This window comes from Engystomops pustulosus, chromosome 9, assembly GCF_040894005.1.
Source record: "Engystomops pustulosus chromosome 9, aEngPut4.maternal, whole genome shotgun sequence".
NCBI classification, from domain to species: Eukaryota; Metazoa; Chordata; class Amphibia; order Anura; family Leptodactylidae; genus Engystomops; species Engystomops pustulosus.
In genome coordinates, this window is record NC_092419.1 from 103,103,943 (window position 1) to 103,122,891 (window position 18,949).

Sequence of the window (18,949 nt, forward strand, 5' to 3'; positions counted from 1 at the left end):
TGTTTTTGAATTGTGTTTTGAAATTCAATTCAATCGACGTGGTAGGAGCTTCCCCGGATGAATGTAGACCTGAACGCTAGCATTTGGGAAACCGACACATGTGTTGGATTGTGTACCAACAAAATTTTGCTTGTATGCAAGTATTTAGGTTTGGGAGTAACGTCAAAACGATTCAAGGGCAACTTAACCCCTTCACGCTCCGTGGCGGTTATATCCGCCACGGAGCGCAGTGACTTAGCGCTCAGTGGCGGATATATCCGCCACGGCGCTTATGCCGGCTCGGCTCTGGATCAGAGCCGAACCGGCATCGGGAAACACGGGGTGCCGGCTGTAACTAATAGCCGGCACCCCAGTGTAACACCCCCGATCGGAGTTGTCTCCGATCGCGGGTGCTTAACCCGTTAAATGCCGCGGTCAGTGCGACCGCGGCATCTAACATGTATCTGGGGGGTCTTTCCCCCACGATCGGCCCCCACGAACCGTTTTCGGGGGGCGCCGATCGTTGCTATGGCAACTCTGGGGTCCGATCTGGACCCCAGAGTTACTTGCAGGAATTGCCGGTAAGATGGCGTCTGTGACGTCATCTTACTGGCACAGTGCCAGCCTATGCAAGTGTATAGGCTGACACTGATAATACTCTGCAATACATCAGTATTGCAGAATATTATCATGAAGAAGCAATCAGATGATTGCTTGTTCATGTCCCATGGTATAAAAGTGAAAAAGTAAGTATCACCGCGTCCGTAACAACCCGTAGAATAAAAGTAAATCATTATTGAACCCCCACGATAAACGCCGTAAAAAAAAACCCTCCAAAAATTATGATTTTTACCTTTTCAATCCCACAAAAAATGCTATAAAATGCGATCAAAAAACCATATGTACTCAGACATGATACTGGTGCAAAGTACAACATGTCCCGCAAAAAACACGCCATCAACCAGCTCCGTAGCCAAAAAAGTAACAATGTTATGCCACTTGAAAGACGGCAATACATAAATGATAGATTTTTCCCCAAATTAGGGTTTTGTTTGACAAATTTAGTAAAACGTAAGAAAATATATTCATGTCTGGTATCCCCGTAATCCTATCAACCCATAGAATAAAGATAACATGATTATTAGTCTATACGGTGAACACCAAAAAAAAAAAAGTAAAAAATCCAGTACAGAATTGATGCTTTTCTACTCCTGCCCTCCAAAAAAGTTCCTAAATTTTCAACAATAGGTGATACCAACCCCAAAATGGTAACAATGGAAAAAGCATCTCATCCCGCAAAAAAAATGCCATCACATGGCCCCAATAACGAAAAAGCGAAAATTTTATAGCCTTCAAAGGGGGCCAATGAGGAAACTAAAATCCTGGCAGCTGCAGCGCCCTCCTTCCCTTCTGCGCCTCGCCGTGTGCCCATAAAACAAGTCACAGCCACATGTGGGGGGTCTTTGTACTCAGGAGAAATTGCAGAACAAATTGTATGGTAACATGATTATTAGTCTATACGGTGAACACCAAAAAAAAAAAAGTAAAAAATCCAGTACAGAATTGATGCTTTTCTACTCCTGCCCTCCAAAAAAGTTCCTAAATTTTCAACAATAGGTGATACCAACCCCAAAATGGTAACAATGGAAAAAGCATCTCATCCCGCAAAAAAAATGCCATCACATGGCCCCAATAACGAAAAAGCGAAAATTTTATAGCCTTCAAAGGGGGCCAATGAGGAAACTAAAATCCTGGCAGCTGCAGCGCCCTCCTTCCCTTCTGCGCCTCGCCGTGTGCCCATAAAACAAGTCACAGCCACATGTGGGGGGTCTTTGTACTCAGGAGAAATTGCAGAACAAATTGTATGGTGGGTTTTCTCTTTCTATATTTTGGAAATGTGTAAATTTTAGTGCTAAATGAACGTATAAGGGAACAATTTGACCATTCTAAATTTCACCTCCATTTTGATTCAATTACTATGAAGATCTCAAGGGGTTAACAATCTTCGTAAAAGCTGTTTCTGATAGCTTGAGGGGTGCAGATTTGAAAATGGGTAGATTATATAGGGGGTTTTGATGCTAAATATGTAAAATTTCATTAAAAACTGTATTTATCCCCAAAATAGTCAATTCTGAAAATCCGGAAAAGCGATATTCTATTTGTAAGCCGCGTGACATCAAAATAAATTATCCAGACATTTCAGAAATTATGAAAATGTAAAGTAGACAAATGGGAAATGTTATTCAGCAACTTATTTAGGAGGTAAATCTATCTGCCTGAAAACGCAATGATTTAGAATTTCGAAAATGGCAAATTTTTCAAAAAATTTATCATATTTTCTTTTTTTTGTAAATAAACGCAAAACTTATCTGCCAGAATTTACCACTAAAATGAAGAACAACATGTGGGGAAAAAACAATCTCAGAATCGCTTTGATAAGTAACAGTGTTCAAAAGTTATAACCATATAAAGCGAAGCAAGTCAGAATCCAAAAAATCGGGCTGAGCCTTAAGCTACAAAATGGCTGCGTCCTTAAGGGGTTAAAGGAAACCTACCACTTGAAGTGGCAGGTATAAGGGGGAACTACCGAGCACCAGCTCAGGGTGAGCTGGTGCCGGAGCTTAGTTTTGTTAGTGTTTTAAACCGCAGTATCGCGGTTTAAAACACTTTTTAAACTTTATGGCCGAAGCTGCTTTGGCGCAGGGAGGTACGCGCTCGGCGCACCATGCGCGCGACCGTGCCCGCGGCTACATAGGAAGTGAAGGAGAGCCGCGGGCACGGTCGCTCGCATGGTGCGCCGAGCGCGTACCTCCCTGCGCCAAAGCAACTTCGGCCATAAAGTTTAAAAAGTGTTTTAAACCGCGATACTGCGGTTTAAAACACTAACAAAACTAAGCTCCGGCACCAGCTCACCCTGAGCTGGTGCTCGGTAGTTCCCCCTTATACCTGCCACTTCAAGTGGTAGGTTTCCTTTAAGAACGCGGCCTCAGAGTCTTAGAAAAAAAGGAAAATCTACCAAACTCTGCAGAAGGCTCCTGCATATGTAATTTTCATGTGACATAATTTTATGTGGTGATTATTTGTCCAAAAGGGGTGTGCCTGGAATCTTAAAGATGGTCTCCTTTTAACTTGAGAAATCCTTGGCTAGTCATATAGATTTTTATCTGGGGCTCAAACCCCTAATCATTGTAAGGTGACTTTCAAATTAAATGAGTCTGTGTCCAGCGCTGAAATTTGACTAACTTGAAAGAAAAGACAAGACCTGTCCTTGCAGGAAGTTAGCAAACAACAAGACTGATAAGTTTATTGAGGGACCGACATTTATAGAAAACCATAAGGCACTTTACATAAGGCGTGTAATTAGGAAAGCAGCAACTATAATTGGGTGTTCTCACCCAGGAAATGTAACACTACTGGATGTAAGCACACAAAGGAATGTAGAACCATTGGCTGTCTTCACATAAACCAAATGTCCAGATGTTCACCTGGACACCTTCCACTAGGTGGTGCTAGCGAGCACTAAGTCTTTGTGTGCTGAGGGAGACACCCAAACTTAGTTATCACTACACAAAGTTATATGAAATGAATGCTGAGTCTTTAAAATGTCCGACAATACGTAAGATGGCGTCTGAAGTGGGGATGGAAAATAAAAAAATGGAAGCCATTGACCTCCAGTGACTAGTTGGCCAGAAGGGTCGTGGTGACCTGTTGTAGCCAAATGGTGGCAGCAGGGGTCATATAAGGAAGAAGGTTGTAATTGTTCTCCATTCTGTAACCATTACAATGTTCAGCTCCAACGTTCACATGGAGGCCAACGCTTTTGGCCAAGCTGGATTTGTCCAGAAGACAACAGAGGAACATATTGCATGAATGAGGAGCCCCAGAGAGGTAGGAAACCTTTATTTTCACTTCACTTGCCATTTCCTACTGGTCAGGAGCCTCCATTTAAGTGGAATATCCCTTTAAGTGTCACGTCACCCCCTTATGTGTACTGGTCTCTTGAATGAGCGATCATTGGGTGATATTACAGTCCTGTGTGAGCATACAGCAGGGGCACAGCATGTATTACTGTGGGAGACCCCTAGGCTCAGGGACAGATCCAGGAAACAGCTGCAGTCTCCTGGTGGACATGTTTTCAACAAGAATAGAACCTTTAATAATTGAATATGGGGGAACTACAAGTCCCAGCAGATGAATGTAGAATTCATCTACCTACAAACACTACAAGGAGTCTGTGATAAGAATCATATGGCCTGCACCAAACACACAGAGACATAGGACTGTTATATGCAAAGTGTTTGGCTCCACCAACATGGCGTCCTGAAAAGCCGAGTGCTGTCTCCAGGACAACGCGCATGGCTTTCTGGGTAGAGGCGGGATTCTGATAATCTTATCCAATAAGGATGCAGAAGTGGGGTAAACATTGACCAATAGTATTTGTAGTTGGGGAGCGGGAAGCTGTGACAGGATGGCGGAGGCTGCACAGCGGTGAGTGCACGAGCGACGGAAAAACAAGAAGTAACGATGGAGTAGAAGTGTGTACAGGGTGACAGGAGAGCAGCGGGGGCGTCATGTAGCGGCCGGTATAGCACCTCACACAGCGCTGTACAAAAAATATACACAGGGGGGGGGCGCTGTACAAATAATATACACGGGGGGGGGCGCTGTACAAATAATATACACAGGGGTGCGCTGTCCAAATAATATACACAGGGGGGGGGCGCTGTCCAAATAATATACACAGGGGGGGGCGCTGTCCAAATAATATACACAGGGGGGGGCGCTGTCCAAATAATATACACAGGGGGGGGGCGCTGTCCAAATAATATACACAGGGGGGGGCGCTGTCCAAATAATATACACAGGGGGGGGGCGCTGTCCAAATAATATACACAGGGGGGGGCGCTGTCCAAATAATATACACAGGGGGAGGCGCTGTCCAAATAATATACACAGGGGGGGGCGCTGTCCAAATAATATACACAGGGGGGGGCGCTGTCCAAATAATATACACAGGGGGGGGCGCTGTCCAAATAATATACACAGGGGGGGGCGCTGTCCAAATAATATACACAGGGGGGGGCGCTGTACAAATAATATACACAGGGGGGGGGCGCTGTCCAAATAATATACACAGGGGGGGGGCGCTGTCCAAATAATATACACAGGGGGGGGCGCTGTCCAAATAATATACACAGGGGGGCGCTGTCCAAATAATATACACAGGGGGGCGCTGTCCAAATAATATACACAGGGGGGCGCTGTCCAAATAATATACACAGGGGGGGGCGCTGTCCAAATAATATACACAGGGGGGGGCGCTGTCCAAATAATATACACAGGGGGGGGCGCTGTCCAAATAATATACACAGGGGGGGGCGCTGTCCAAATAATATACACAGGGGGGGGCGCTGTCCAAATAATATACACAGGGGGGGGCGCTGTCCAAATAATATACACAGGGGGGGGCGCTGTCCAAATAATATACACAGGGGGGGGCGCTGTCCAAATAATGTACACAGGGGGGGGCGCTGTCCAAATAATATACACAGGGGGGGGGCGCTGTCCAAATAATATACACAGGGGGGGGGCTGTCCAAATAATATACACAGGGGGGGGGCGCTGTCCAAATAATATACACAGGGGGGGGGCGCTGTCCAAATAATATACACAGGGGGGGGCGCTGTCCAAATAATATACACAGGGGGGGGCGCTGTCCAAATAATATACACAGGGGGGGGGCGCTGTCCAAATAATATACACAGGGGGGGGCGCTGTCCAAATAATATACACAGGGGCGCTGTCCAAATAATATACACAGGGGGGGGCGCTGTCCAAATAATATACACAGGGGGGGGGGCGCTGTCCAAATAATATACACAGGGGGGGGGCGCTGTCCAAATAATATACACAGGGGGGGGGCGCTGTCCAAATAATATACACAGGGGGGGGGCGCTGTCCAAATAATATACACAGGGGGGGGGCGCTGTCCAAATAATATACACAGGGGGGGGGCGCTGTCCAAATAATATACACAGGGGGGGGCGCTGTCCAAATAATATACACAGGGGCGCTGTCCAAATAATATACACAGGGGGGGGCGCTGTCCAAATAATATACACAGGGGGGGGGCGCTGTCCAAATAATATACACAGGGGGGGGCGCTGTCCAAATAATATACACAGGGGGGGGCGCAGGCACTGAACATGGGGGGGGGGGGGGGGGCGCTGCGCACACTCTGTGTTAACCCAGTAATCTGTATGGTCTGATTGTATTCATATACGCAGGGATTCAATGAAAATGGAAGCAAAATTACATATTTACATTAAAAAAAAAAGGGTTAACTGCGCAGCGGTGGCCGGTCATGGGCTCGGGTCTGGTGTGAGGATAATGGTCCTGTCAGTCTTGTCTTGGGATTTCCTTTGATCTGGGAGATGGAGCCTAAGCTTCAGCCTCTTCGCTGTCACGTTATATTGTGGCCTGTACATAGTTACTCGTTCACCTGAGGTCACGTCACTGCAGGACTAGGAATTATACACACTGCCTCCCTAATACACGGGAATATCTGATCACTGGGACCCAGTCACATGATTAGTGGCTCCCTGAAGACCCCATTCTGTTCCCCCAGGTACCAGACACTTTCCTGACACTTGCAGGGAGGTCCTGAGGGTCGGAGCTCAGCCCCTTATTCCCTGTCCTGTAGATGAAGATTCCCTTTACTAACAGAAGTCTGCTCTCTGCTGTACAGTGCCCTTCAGATATTGGGGTACACTAGAGGAGTCTCTATGGGGCTGTACCCTGAGTGCACTAATGTTTTTTCAGGATTAGGATTGTATTGTAGCAGAATTCATTGTGCCTACAGCTACCAGACAGTAGGCTGCATGATCACACATCCTTAGAGCTTACAGTAAGACGGAAGAACTTCCTAGTCACCCCAACAATGTTTCTGTTACTTAAAAATGCCTTTATATAGGGCACACAGATTACGCAGCGCTGCACAGAGCTTACCAAATCAGTCCCTGTCCCCAATGGGGCTCACCGTCTAATCAACCTACCAGTGTGTTTTGGAGTGTGGGAGGAAACCGGAGGACCCGGAGGAAACCCACGCAAACACAGAGAGAACAGACAAACTCTTTGCAGATGTTGACATGGATGGGACTTGCAGCGCTGGGGTACTGAGTTCAAGGCTGCAGTGCTAACCATTGATCCGCCGTGCTACCATGAATACAGCAGCTTCTGAAGCCATTCTATCTAAGGGTCTCCTATCTTACATTCTCCTGCAGGCTGCTGGATTCCATATCAAACCTCCCCTGTCTAGATGTGCAACATAAAGAAGGAGATGGAGGGATCCCAGCTAAAATCCTGGTGGATTACTCCATGGTGAGGCTCTTCTATTTTGGCTGGTGTAGGGCTGTCCTGGTCAGCTTCTGGGGGGGGACGTGTAGTCACCTGCTGCGGCGCTCCCAGTGTCCCACTTTGTAGTCTGTCAGCAGCCTAGCACACCCACCCATCACCATGTCCGTGCCCAGCTCCCCAGAAGTTGTCAGAGCAGAGCTCCGGGCTGCGGCATGGGCCTATGGCAGTGATGGCGAACCTTTTAGCGGCTGAGTGCCCAAAAAGACACCAAACCCCCCCCCCCCTTATTGATCGCGAGGTGCCAACCAAAAATTAAAGCAGTAACTTACTGCTCCCTGTTATTCAACAATCATATTGGCCTCCTGAGGACAGCAGAAAGATGGAAAATTTGCATAATTTTAGCTTCTTTCCAGTGTCCCTCTGTAGACCTGTAGGGGCCCGCAAGAGGTCCTCCAAAGATAATTCGGCCCTGTCTATTCAGTCTCCCTCTTCCTACAGTCCCAAGTAGTGAAGTAAGTATCAAAATATATCTTTTAAATTGCTTGGAACTGCAGGAAGATTCTTTGAGTCCTTTCTGGTGTGCTGGGGTGATGGCCCGGGTGCCCACAGAAAGGGCTCCGTGCCATAGGTTCACCATCACTGGCCTATGGGAACGAGGGAGGATGTGAATACACTTATTTTTTTTAGAAAAGCCCTTCCGGCACGTACATTTTTATTACAGTTGTACAATGGGAACCTGTCTGCACTTGTGACCATATAGAATACAGCCAGTGTTATCTCTTGTCCCTGGAGAGATATGTAATCAGACCTTTTACCATATATACTCGAGTATAAGCCTAGTTTTTTCAGCACAAAAACATTTGCTGAAAACCCAAACTCTGCTTATACTCAAGTAAAAAAAAAAATAGGTTTTACCAGGTTTTTATGGTAAAATTAGGGGTCTCTGCTTATACTTGGGTCGGCTTATACTCTAGTATATACGGTATATATGCTGTTAGTAGCCACAGGACTGTGAAATATTGATTTATATTCCATGATGATGCATCAGGGGTTTGTCCTCACACCACTGCACTCCCTGCAGCCAGTGTTGGGTGTTGTCTCTGGAGAGATATGCTGTTAGTAGCAGCAGGACTGTGAATTATGCATTTATGTTTCCGGATTTTAGCATCTCTAAGTACAACAGTATGAGGAAATGCACTTGGAGTGGACTATAGAGAAACTCAATACAAAGTGACCACAGTCTTCATGGTCACAACTGGTGACACATTCCCTTTAAACCATGGGACTAAAAACCTTAACAGACCTCCTAATTTTAACTGGGTTTTTTTTTTCCTTTTTTCATTACTGATCCTTTAAGATGGGAATGGTCACTATGGGATCACTTTATATGTGTAGTGGGCATCATGTAATGTGTTCCTCAGGAACGACGCAGAAAGCAGAAGATGCTGTGCAGTCAGCTGCAAGTCCTGCAACTCCTCCTTGGATTCCTACAAGAAGCGGACACTGCTAACTGGGAAGAGACGAGCCCGGAGTTACTGAGTGAGTACCGAAATGCGGTCTACACAGCTGACCCCTTTTCATATAGAAGCCCCCCAGACTTTAGACAACCAATGTATACAGAATGAAAAGCTGCAAAACCTGTGTAATAGACAAGTGGCTCTAACATAGGGTCACACGTGGCGTTTTGAACACATTTTTAAGCAGTCAGTTAAAAAACGCATCAGTTTTGGACCTTTTTTCTCAATTCTCGTAATTAAAAACAGATGAGTTTTTTTTTAAAACGCATGTGTTTTTTTAAAGAAAGCTTAAAAACAGGCCAAAAATGGGTTAAAAACACCACATGTGACCGCAGCCTTATTCTAGACGCATTCATTTAATGAGTTTTGTCAAAAAAGCATTTTCGATCAGGGTGTGGTCACACTTACCGCTACGGTGGGTTCTGGTTACAGATTGCTTGCATTTGCATAGGAACACTTGTGCAATTTGGACGAGGCCCGCCCCCGTACTCTAGTGCTATGTGTGATGGCACCCTTTAAGCAGTCCGTTACAAACGCATGCATTTTTGAAAACGCATCAATTTTTGACCGTTTTTCCCAATTATCTTAATGAAGATAATTGGTAAATGGACAAAAACAGTCATGCATGCATTTTTTTAGACTTTTAAAGCGGCCTAAAAACGGGTTCACCACCCTGAGGGTTTGGTCTCTGGAAAAACTGACATTTTTCGGTTCGATCCACTTTCACTCAGAGGTCATTCAGTATGTCGGATTTTCATGCATGTGTTTGATTAGTTTTCAAAGCGCTTTTCATGCACATTCAACTTGTGTGATAAAAGGCTGATGTCTCTTTTCTATGGGGATGGATCAGTGAAACACCAACATTGAACTTCCTTGTGCCTCAGAGTGCAATGCGTTTTTGATGTTTCCCCTTAGACATGTATAGGGTGAGTTTCACAAAAAAAATAAAAATGTGTGTGCATAAAGGAAAAATGCTCGTCTGACAACGATATGAATACAATGGGTCAGTGTTCAGTGCAAGTCCTGCATGCCAGAAACACACACGTAAAAAATGTGTGAAAGAGGCCGATGATGTGGTGAATGGAGCAGCTAACTTGTACACTTTTCTTTATCAGGTCAAGAGGTAGAAGAGATGAAAAAGAAGTGGAAGTCTCTTAAATCTGAGTACAAGAAGACAGTGACTGAAGTGGAAGAGCTGATCCCACAGCTCCTGGAGAAGATCCAGCTCGTACAAGAGAAGAAGACCCAGCTGGAGGTGGCTCTGCAACAGTACCAAATACAGGTCAGGGAACGGCAGCCTCATCCTCACATTTTGCACCTTAGGGTGATGGCACAGGTGGCATTTTGAACCCGTTTTTGGTCCGTTTTTAAGCAATCCGTCAAAAGGCGGCTTTTGACGGATTGCTTAAAAACGGACCAAATCCGTTTTGGACTGGTTTGACCAATTCTCTTAATTGAAAGTGGTCAAAAATGCATGCATTTTTTGACGGACTGCTTAAAAACGTGTGCCATCACCCTTTGGATGCGGTCACACTGTGCATTCTTGGACAGTCCTTGGTTTTAATCAGTTTCACAGCTTCTTACACTTCTAGAAATGAAGATAAACAGGTTCAAACCAGCCAAACCCATGGTAAACATACAAAAACTCATGCGTATTCAGTCCATTTAAAAACAGTCCAAGAACACACCGTGTAACAGCACCTTTACCCAGAGAGTTGAAAGGCTGTACATAAAATATCTTCAGTAGAGATCAGTTTCCAGAAGTGGTCATATCTTGCACCTACATTTATGGTCTATGAGCGTAGCTGAGATGGCCAAGTGTCCTCCCAATGCTTCTATAGTATTGAATGAAGCAGCAGGACCGGTCATGAGAATGGGACACCTGTTTTCATGATCAGTGGAGGTTCCATTCTCGTGACCCTATCAGTTACATTGTTATCCCATCAAGTTCCTAAATAAAGTAAGCATGCAGCAATCTCTGCCTTGATTAAATTATTTAAAAATTCTTAATTTTTCTGAAATTGGAGTTGGTACATTTTTCCTGACAAACAATAATGGTTATTATTGTGACAAGTTATCAACAAGATTGATGGGGGCTGTATTCAGGTGTGGCACTTACATTGAGTTTTGAAATGCAAAAAACAGCTGAGGCGAGGAGATTTGCTTAATAAGATTTCTGTTAATATTTGCATTTACAAAACGCAATGTAAACAGAATGACATCACATTAACATTTGTGTTTTGAAAATGCTAATTTTAACAGCAATGTAATTAGGCAAATCTCCTTGACTCTGTAGCTGTCATATTGCATGTGAACACAGATCAGGGAAATGAGACTGCTTTTTCATGAACTGTGTCCTCCAGATCAGCAGGTTATTCCATTCACACATTAAGTCCCCTTGCACATGGCAATGTGCTCACCTGGGCAGTAACCTGTGCGTAGCAGATGGCCAGGTTGAGAAGGGAGATGTATGAGCATTTCTCCCATCTCCAAAGAAAGCCAAGCACCCATGGTCTGGCAAAATATAGGACATATATAGGTCTGTGTGCAGTGAGATAGTGAGCAGTTTATCACACGCCCCTATATGGTTGAATTCAATGACATTTAGGGACAACCTCTTTAAAGGGGGTTTTCCCACAAAGAAAAGTAAGGCCCTATCCACAGGATAGGGCCCAACTTGCTGATCAGTGGGGGTCTCAGTGCTAATGGAGCAGACTGCCGCGCATGACCATTCTGCTCCATTATTCTCTATGGAGCTGATGGAAATTGCCGAGCGCTGCGCTCAGCGATCTCAGTTCCCTCCATAGAGGTTGATGCAGCTGAGGAGTTGGACAATAAGACAGCGGAGAAGCTCCTTTTGTGTTCAGTTTTACATGAAATTTTTTTTTCTTCAGTTTTTCTCGGGGCTCCACTGGTTTTAATATTCTTGTGATTCATTTTCAGGCCGCAAAAAGGCAGCAGCATTTGAAGGAAGTTTTCCAAAAGCAGCAGCTGGTAATACAGAAATGTCAGATTCATATAGAGCAGCTAAAGGATGAAATCCAGAAACTGGAGCAGTCGGCAGATTGCTGGATGCAGACTGTGAGCAGGTGAGAGCGGAGCATACTGCTTAAATAGCTGGAAATTAAACCTTGCTAAGCTTTGGTCCCAAAACACTGATCTCCAACATTGGTCTGATGTGGCAGGGGACATTGGATACATGATGCTGTGAAGGAGTACAATGCATTTAGTTTCTTTGATCACATTGACTAAATCCTAGAAAACCCAATACATGTGATGTATCTCCTTTATTTCTTTTCAGGGATACCACACTTGCAAGTCTCCAGAATACCCTGCAGGGAATGTCCTTGGTGTCTGTCGGAGACCAGGAACTTGTTTTAGATTTAAATGTCAGAAACAAATGTGAGATTGCACCATTAAGGGTCACCCTACACTGGACTTCTGAGGGAGAATTTCAGGTGGAGGTGAGAGAAGATATGGACTATGTGGGCTCTGTTAACCATAACAGGCTAAGGGTGCGTTCAATTTATAAATGCATTGTAAACCCAAACCAATTATGTTTACACTAAGTAAACATTAAGTTAATTTTTTGTTTACCTACCTTTCATCTGGGTGGAAATTCTCCCTCAACTGGGATCAACTCTGCTTTACACTCTAAGGCACCTGCAGAGTAAACTAGTGATCCATATAAGTAAAAAGTTCATGCATCGCCCTCCTCGAGAACTTCAACAGAGCCGATAAAGTGGCACTGTACTTTTATGTCTTTATTTTAGGGGATTTGAACAGAGCACCCTTTCCCTATCCCCCCAAAGACGATATCATGATCATAACGTGTCAGATGTTTTCTGAATCTTTATTGTGAATGTCTGATGTTTCTGCAGACCGTAGACTCCATGCTTAGGCTCCCTCCAGAACTGCAGCGTGGGGCTACATCTCATATCACTCCTATCATCCTGGAGCTGCAGTGTTGGTACCAGAGCTATGCCAGTCTTCTGAAGGAGATGAAAGACCTACACGAGCGGTACTATTACATAATGGATTGGGGTGATTTGTGGGTAATACTGCATGCTCTCTGCAAGCATTGGGTTTCCAAGCTATCATTGGGTGTTTGGTAGCATGTGATTGGCCATGATCAGCGGAACCGGCTCCTTCTAACATCTGTCCCATAAATGTATTTCCTGCTAAAATATGTGCAGATTGGATCCACCTTCCTTACATCATTACTGCTTCCTGTTATATTTAGGTTTGCCATTGACTGGCTCCCTACTGAGAGAAAGCTTCTCTTTTTGAAAGGGAAAAAGCAATACAGCCTGGCGATTGAACCAGGATACCCAACAAGCGGGGGCATCAGTCTGCTAGGAGCAGAACCATGTAACACATCTGACTTTAAGGTAAGAGGCTTTCTAGATTTTTTTTTTTTCTAATTATTACTATGGAATTGCAGTTAACATTTTATATTTGCTTTTCAGCCCCCCCTGGAGAAGCCATCACTGAGCGACTGGCTGGAATACCTACAGAGCTGTCCTGACGTCATTGGCTGATGAGATCTGGGGAGTCTTATGGACCAACCTTGGACTGTTTTTATGATTCAGAAGCACTCCACATTACCCCACCATTACCAATGTGTGTGATTTATGACTCAGGTCAGGAAAGACTGAAATGTCAAATGTTGTGTCATCTTGTGAGGTTATATTTAATATATCAATGGAATAAACCACTTTGTGTTCTGTAATTTCTACTCTATTGTCTATGCTACCTTAGTGATGACCATTTGTTACTTATTGCCGTTAGAGATACATACAGGAGGAGTCGTTTAAAGTTTACAGTTTTCCGTGCATCACTACTGGCTAGAAGATCTGCAGTCACGGTGCATGTAAGAGACTCTTGTTCCATTTATCGCTTCATTAAAACTCTATTTACTTCCACAGCCTGAACAGAGCTGCACAAATGGGCAGCAAGAGGGCAGATCTGCTCCCCCTTTACTGCTCCACTTCCCCAAAATACAGGGAGCAGAGACTGACAGGGATGTGCCAGCTCTCTTGACATATAATGTATTCTGTGCCAGGCAGGAGAACTCGCTAGGCTGGTTTCACATGCTCATTGAATGTGCCTGACTGATCAATCGGTGTGACACATGACCGCTAAGCCCCACTGTGTTCCTTCTGTGTTACCACCCAAAAGTAAGTCTGGAATGTCTCTGGCATAGAGGAGTTAATCCGGCACAGGGGAGCAATCTCTAACAAATTGGATTACTGGTTGTAAAGATGGAGGAGGTGAAGACTGAGATTAATACACTTGGGGATTAAGATCCAGATAACAAAGAGCCTCGGGAGAGAGAGGATTCTTCTAAGTTTATTAATGATCCTAATTTGTACAGAGAAATGTCAAGTAGTTTTTCCCTCTTGATGTCAGTAATGGACTTGGGTTTTATTGCTTCACAGCCCCTTGTGCCTTCCTGTACTTTCTGTAATGCAATAAAGGATAATGCAACACAACAATTACTGGGTAATGCCTGGATAAATGTAGTGTCATTCATTCATCTAGGGCTGCATGGACATGGAGGTAATAAATCTGCAGTTACCCGTATATGCCGGCGTATAAGACGACTGGGCGTATAAGACGACCCCCAACTTCTGCCCTAAAAATATAGAATTTGGTATATACTCACCGTATAAGACTACCCCTCTCCCAAATGAAAAAAAGTCTGCTTTGATTTCAACATGTTAATTTTAATTCAAATGCATATGACATGCAGGTACTGTATATAGCAGCACTATAAACACTTATAAACATAAGGTTGTTTCAAACATGTACGGTAAAGCTAAAACTTTGCAAAACAAACAAGAGAGCAAGTGCCTGGTGATCATAACTGTAAGCTGCGATATTGTAACAGGTCTTGCTGGCATGACAGTTTCCCTTTAAAAGCCTTCAAAATCCTCCTGTTCGTCATCTGATATCATAAGTACATCAATGACATCTTGTGATACATTTGTAAGGCAATCATCATATGGATCAAATTCCGTATCAGATGGTACGCTCTCAGCTCCGGCTTCTTCTACTTCCTCTTCATCTTGCCACAAGTAGTCGTCCTCCATGCCATCTAATGAATTTGATATGCCACACTTCTTGAAAGACTTGATGACGGTTTCTTCATCAATATCATTCCAGGCTTTTATGACAAACTGGCACAAAACATCCAGCTGTGGAGCACGCATGTTTCCTCCTTTTGTGAATGACTTTTCGCCGCTAACCATCCACTCATTCCATTGTTCTCGAATGCGATCTTTAAATGGCTTGTTTAGGCACACATCCAGCGGCTGTACCAGCGATGTTAATCCTCCAGGAATAACTGCGGCATGGGTGTTTAATCTTGCAAGCCTCTGCTTGGTGCTTGGAGTTAAATGAGCCCTGAACATATCCCACACCAGCAGACTAGATTTTTTAAGAAGTCCACCTGGTCGCCTGCTCCACACATTCATAAGCCATAGCCTTACCCCTTCTTCATCCATCCAGCCTTTTTCATTCACATGCACATAACAACCAGGAGGGAACTTGAGCTTTGGCATTGTTTTTCTTTTGAAAATGATCATTGGTCTCAGTTTGGCGCCATCAGCTGTGCATGCTAATACGACTGTGAAACTGGACTTCTCATGCCCTGTTGTTTTAATTAAAACAGTTTTTTCACCTTTCTGATGAACGGTTTTATTTCCAACCATGTCAAAATTCATTGGAGTTTCATCCATGTTTCCAATGCTACTTAACGGATAGCCGTGTTTAGTGCGCTGTTTTATTATGTAGCGATGAAAACTATCCACTTTGGCATCAAGATCAGCAGGCAACTTTTGGGCAATTTTTGTCTTTTGCCTCAGCACCATATTATGTCTTGCCATGAATCTAGTACACCAGGATGCAGTGGCCTTAAATCTGTTGCTGTGATCTGGGTTAGATTTGGCCCACTGAAGTGCAAACAGGCGTATTTGATTGCGTGTCACTACATAACCGCTTTGGCAATGCTTATCCACCATAGCGGCTACAATTTTTTCAAGTTCTGGCCAGTGTGCGGTGCCTCTTCTTAATGCACACTTACCTCTTGGCATACTCTCTTTAAAGCTTTTTCATTTGCTTTCCAGTCCCGAACCATCTTTTCTGTAACTCCATACTGTCTTGCAGCAGCACAGTTATTATGCTCCCTGACAAAATTTATAACTTTAAGTTTGAAACTGGCTTCATATTTCTTTCTTCTTGCTGGAGCCATGATGGGGTTTTGATTGTTGGACATTTTTATACTGTACTGTGTGTACCGTACTGTTGCTACTGTGTAAACAGGTACAGATAATACTGCCACTGTAATATTACTGTATGTGGTACCCAGTGTTATTACAGTAATTACAGTTTAAGAAAGATGGCTGGGCAAGCAGGGAGAGCTGACCAACCCAAGCAGGATTTATACAACAACCAGCCAATCGCTGCAAGCTATGGTATGTACAGTGCTATACCAGTGATTGGCTGCTTGTTGTATAAATCCTGCTTGGGTTGGTCAGCTCTCCCTGGTTGCCCAACTTTTTTAAACTGTAATTACTTAAAGGGATACTGACATGGCCAAATTGCTATATGGTGGGTTAAAAACCGCTTACTAAACGATAGTAGTCTGTTGTTAACCCTCCATATAGCTTAGTAAAGTGATTTATCATATTCTTTACATATTTTTTTTTTCTGACCGGGAGAAGGGGGCGGGGTCGGCACTTATTGTGTTGTATATGCATGTAAGCTCTTCATTAATGTCCCTGCATGGATGCGAGGGGAATCTGGCGTTACTGCACCGCCAGCTTTCCCCTCGCATCCATGCTGTGATATTAATGAAGATGACCCCCAGCTCTGTGACGCCGCCCCGTCAGCGCGTAGTAAGCCTCTTCTAATGAAAGTGAGAGGCGGACTGCCGCGCATGCGCAGCGGTCCGAGGAAGCGGCTCTACCTAAGACAGTGCGGCGTATAAGACGTATCCGGCGTATATGACGACCCCCCACTGTAGCCCTTATTTTAAGGGGCTAAAAAGTCGCCTTATACGCCGGTATATACGGTATATGTGTGGCTGGGACGTGTAGATTACTATTATGATCATGTAAAACCAACCTGAGGCTAGGGATACTATATACAAATTCTAAAGTGTACGGCCAGTTATGGGATATTAGATATAATGTTAGATGCACACGACTGATACAAGGAGTCCCTGCAGGTCAGGAATACAGTCTGGTGCTGCTGTTTTGTGGTCAAGAATGGACACATTGGGGGTCATTTACTAAGGGCCTGATTCGCGTTTTCCCGACGTGTTACCCGAATATTTCCGATTTGTGCCGATTGTACCTGAATTGCCCCGGGATTTTGGCGCACCGGCATGCATGCGAAGGAAATCGGGGGGCGTGGCCGAACGAAAACCCGACGGATTTGGAAAAACTGCCGCATTTAAAAAAGGAAATTGTGTCGCGGAGCTTGCACTCGCCTTCATCCAGGATAGGATCGTGAACTTCAGTGCATTTCAGGGAACTTCAGCGCAGCAGCGCCACCTGGTGGACGTCGGAGGAACTGCCTTGATGAATCCCGGCCAGACCCGAATCCACCGCAGAGAACGCACCGCTGGATCGCGAACGGACCGGGTAAGTAAATCTGCCCCAATGTATCACATTGTTACTATGATGTGTTGGGTCCCATCCTTCGCACTGGGGTTGGTCCCTGATGTATTGGTCACACATGATGTGTGATCCATAAACTGACCATGATCGCGTGTCTGTAACCTACAATGAGGAAACAAAATCGAATGTTCTCCACTCCGTCCAAACTGAGGTATCCATAAAGGGTCCATACAATGCTGATTATATATACACACTGCATGTAAACTGTGTAGTATTCATAGTGGACGTTCGCTTTGATGCCTGCATGTATGTTGCTGCTGTGATGATGAGAACTAAACCTCGATAACCTTCATTGTCTGTACATGAATTTACACGTGCAGCCACACACACAAATAACGATTGTAACAAGTGGGAGAAAACTATTAGCTGGGGATGCAACTGCAGGGGAATGTGAGCATCACATGGTTATGGCATGATCTCCATACATCACATTCCACAGCTTATCCGTTCTGATGAATTCCTTTATTATTAATCAATATGTCTTTTTGGGTTTTATGGTCTTTTAATATCTTGACATTTTAATTTTGTATTCATTGATGAACATAGAAGCTTAATACTAATTCCCTTTAAAAAGGGGGTATCCCAGTTACAGGACACTGTCCCCTATCCACTTTGGTAGGGATTCCAATGACCCGGCACTAGGGGGTACCATGTATCCTACCACGCAAGGAGTTACTGGTCGCATATGCTCCATTCATTCTCTATGCCACTGCCTAGAACATAATGGAGCCTCGGGTAATGGGAGTGCAGTTACTCCATTTATTAAGGGGTACATCTCCTTTTGGGTATGTCTAAAGCTTATTTTCAACTGCAGATCATCAATACCATAGTAACCTAGAAATGTCACTGAAACCTTGAGACAATCACTAAGGTTGGTTTTGATGAGGCCCCTGATGCTTGGGCCATGTTGGGGTCTGCTCTTGATACATAATATATAATACCGGTTAGGGGATCATCTGACTGTTCCCCTCTAATAATAGAGCATTGTAAATCCACAGCTGCTTTTACTGTAAATAATCCTTTCAATCCTTCCATTCCAGGTGTCCTTGTATTTGTAATTGGAAATCTCCTGTAAGTTCTGTCATCGCTTTCACCTTGACTGTATGTGATTGAATGATTTCCTCTCCTGAAGAGCCCCCCCCCCCCCCCTTCTGTTCTATCTCTTTGTGTCTTTTCTGCCCCTAACAATAACAGGCAGTATTATTCTCTGCTCTTCAAGGCTGCTGCAGTCTCGCTGTGACAGATGGAGGCTGCTGGTGATGAATGAATGGGTGAAGATCAGGGCTAAGTATGAAGTATAGGCGACATGTTTCATTAGAGAGCGCAGTTGTTAGTGTGCTATTTAGTGTCATAGTGCTGTTTTTGTGTACATTAAAGGGGGCTCCTACCTTCAGGAAAAGGATAAGTATC

General features: G+C 44.4%; 1 protein-coding gene across 3 annotated transcripts; it reads left to right on the top strand.

The window, feature by feature from the left end:
- Nucleotides 1–4,366: 4,366 nt before the first annotated feature.
- ZWINT (ZW10 interacting kinetochore protein) lies at nucleotides 4,367–13,584 on the top strand. 3 transcript variants are annotated; one of them, XM_072125026.1, is made up of 9 exons: nucleotides 4,367–4,467; nucleotides 7,263–7,359; nucleotides 8,757–8,874; nucleotides 9,968–10,134; nucleotides 11,796–11,941; nucleotides 12,154–12,367; nucleotides 12,734–12,873; nucleotides 13,096–13,243; nucleotides 13,322–13,584. In XM_072125026.1, the coding sequence occupies exons 1-9, from the start codon at nucleotides 4,448–4,450 to the stop codon at nucleotides 13,391–13,393; spliced, it is 1,122 nt and encodes a 373-aa protein (XP_071981127.1). In that variant the 5' UTR covers nucleotides 4,367–4,447; the 3' UTR covers nucleotides 13,394–13,584. The 3 variants fall into 3 exon arrangements, with proteins under 3 accessions (XP_071981127.1, XP_071981128.1, XP_071981129.1); XM_072125027.1 differs by having other exon boundaries at nucleotides 12,154–12,316; XM_072125028.1 differs by lacking the exon at nucleotides 4,367–4,467 and adding an exon at nucleotides 4,477–4,562.
- Nucleotides 13,585–18,949: the final 5,365 nt, after the last annotated feature.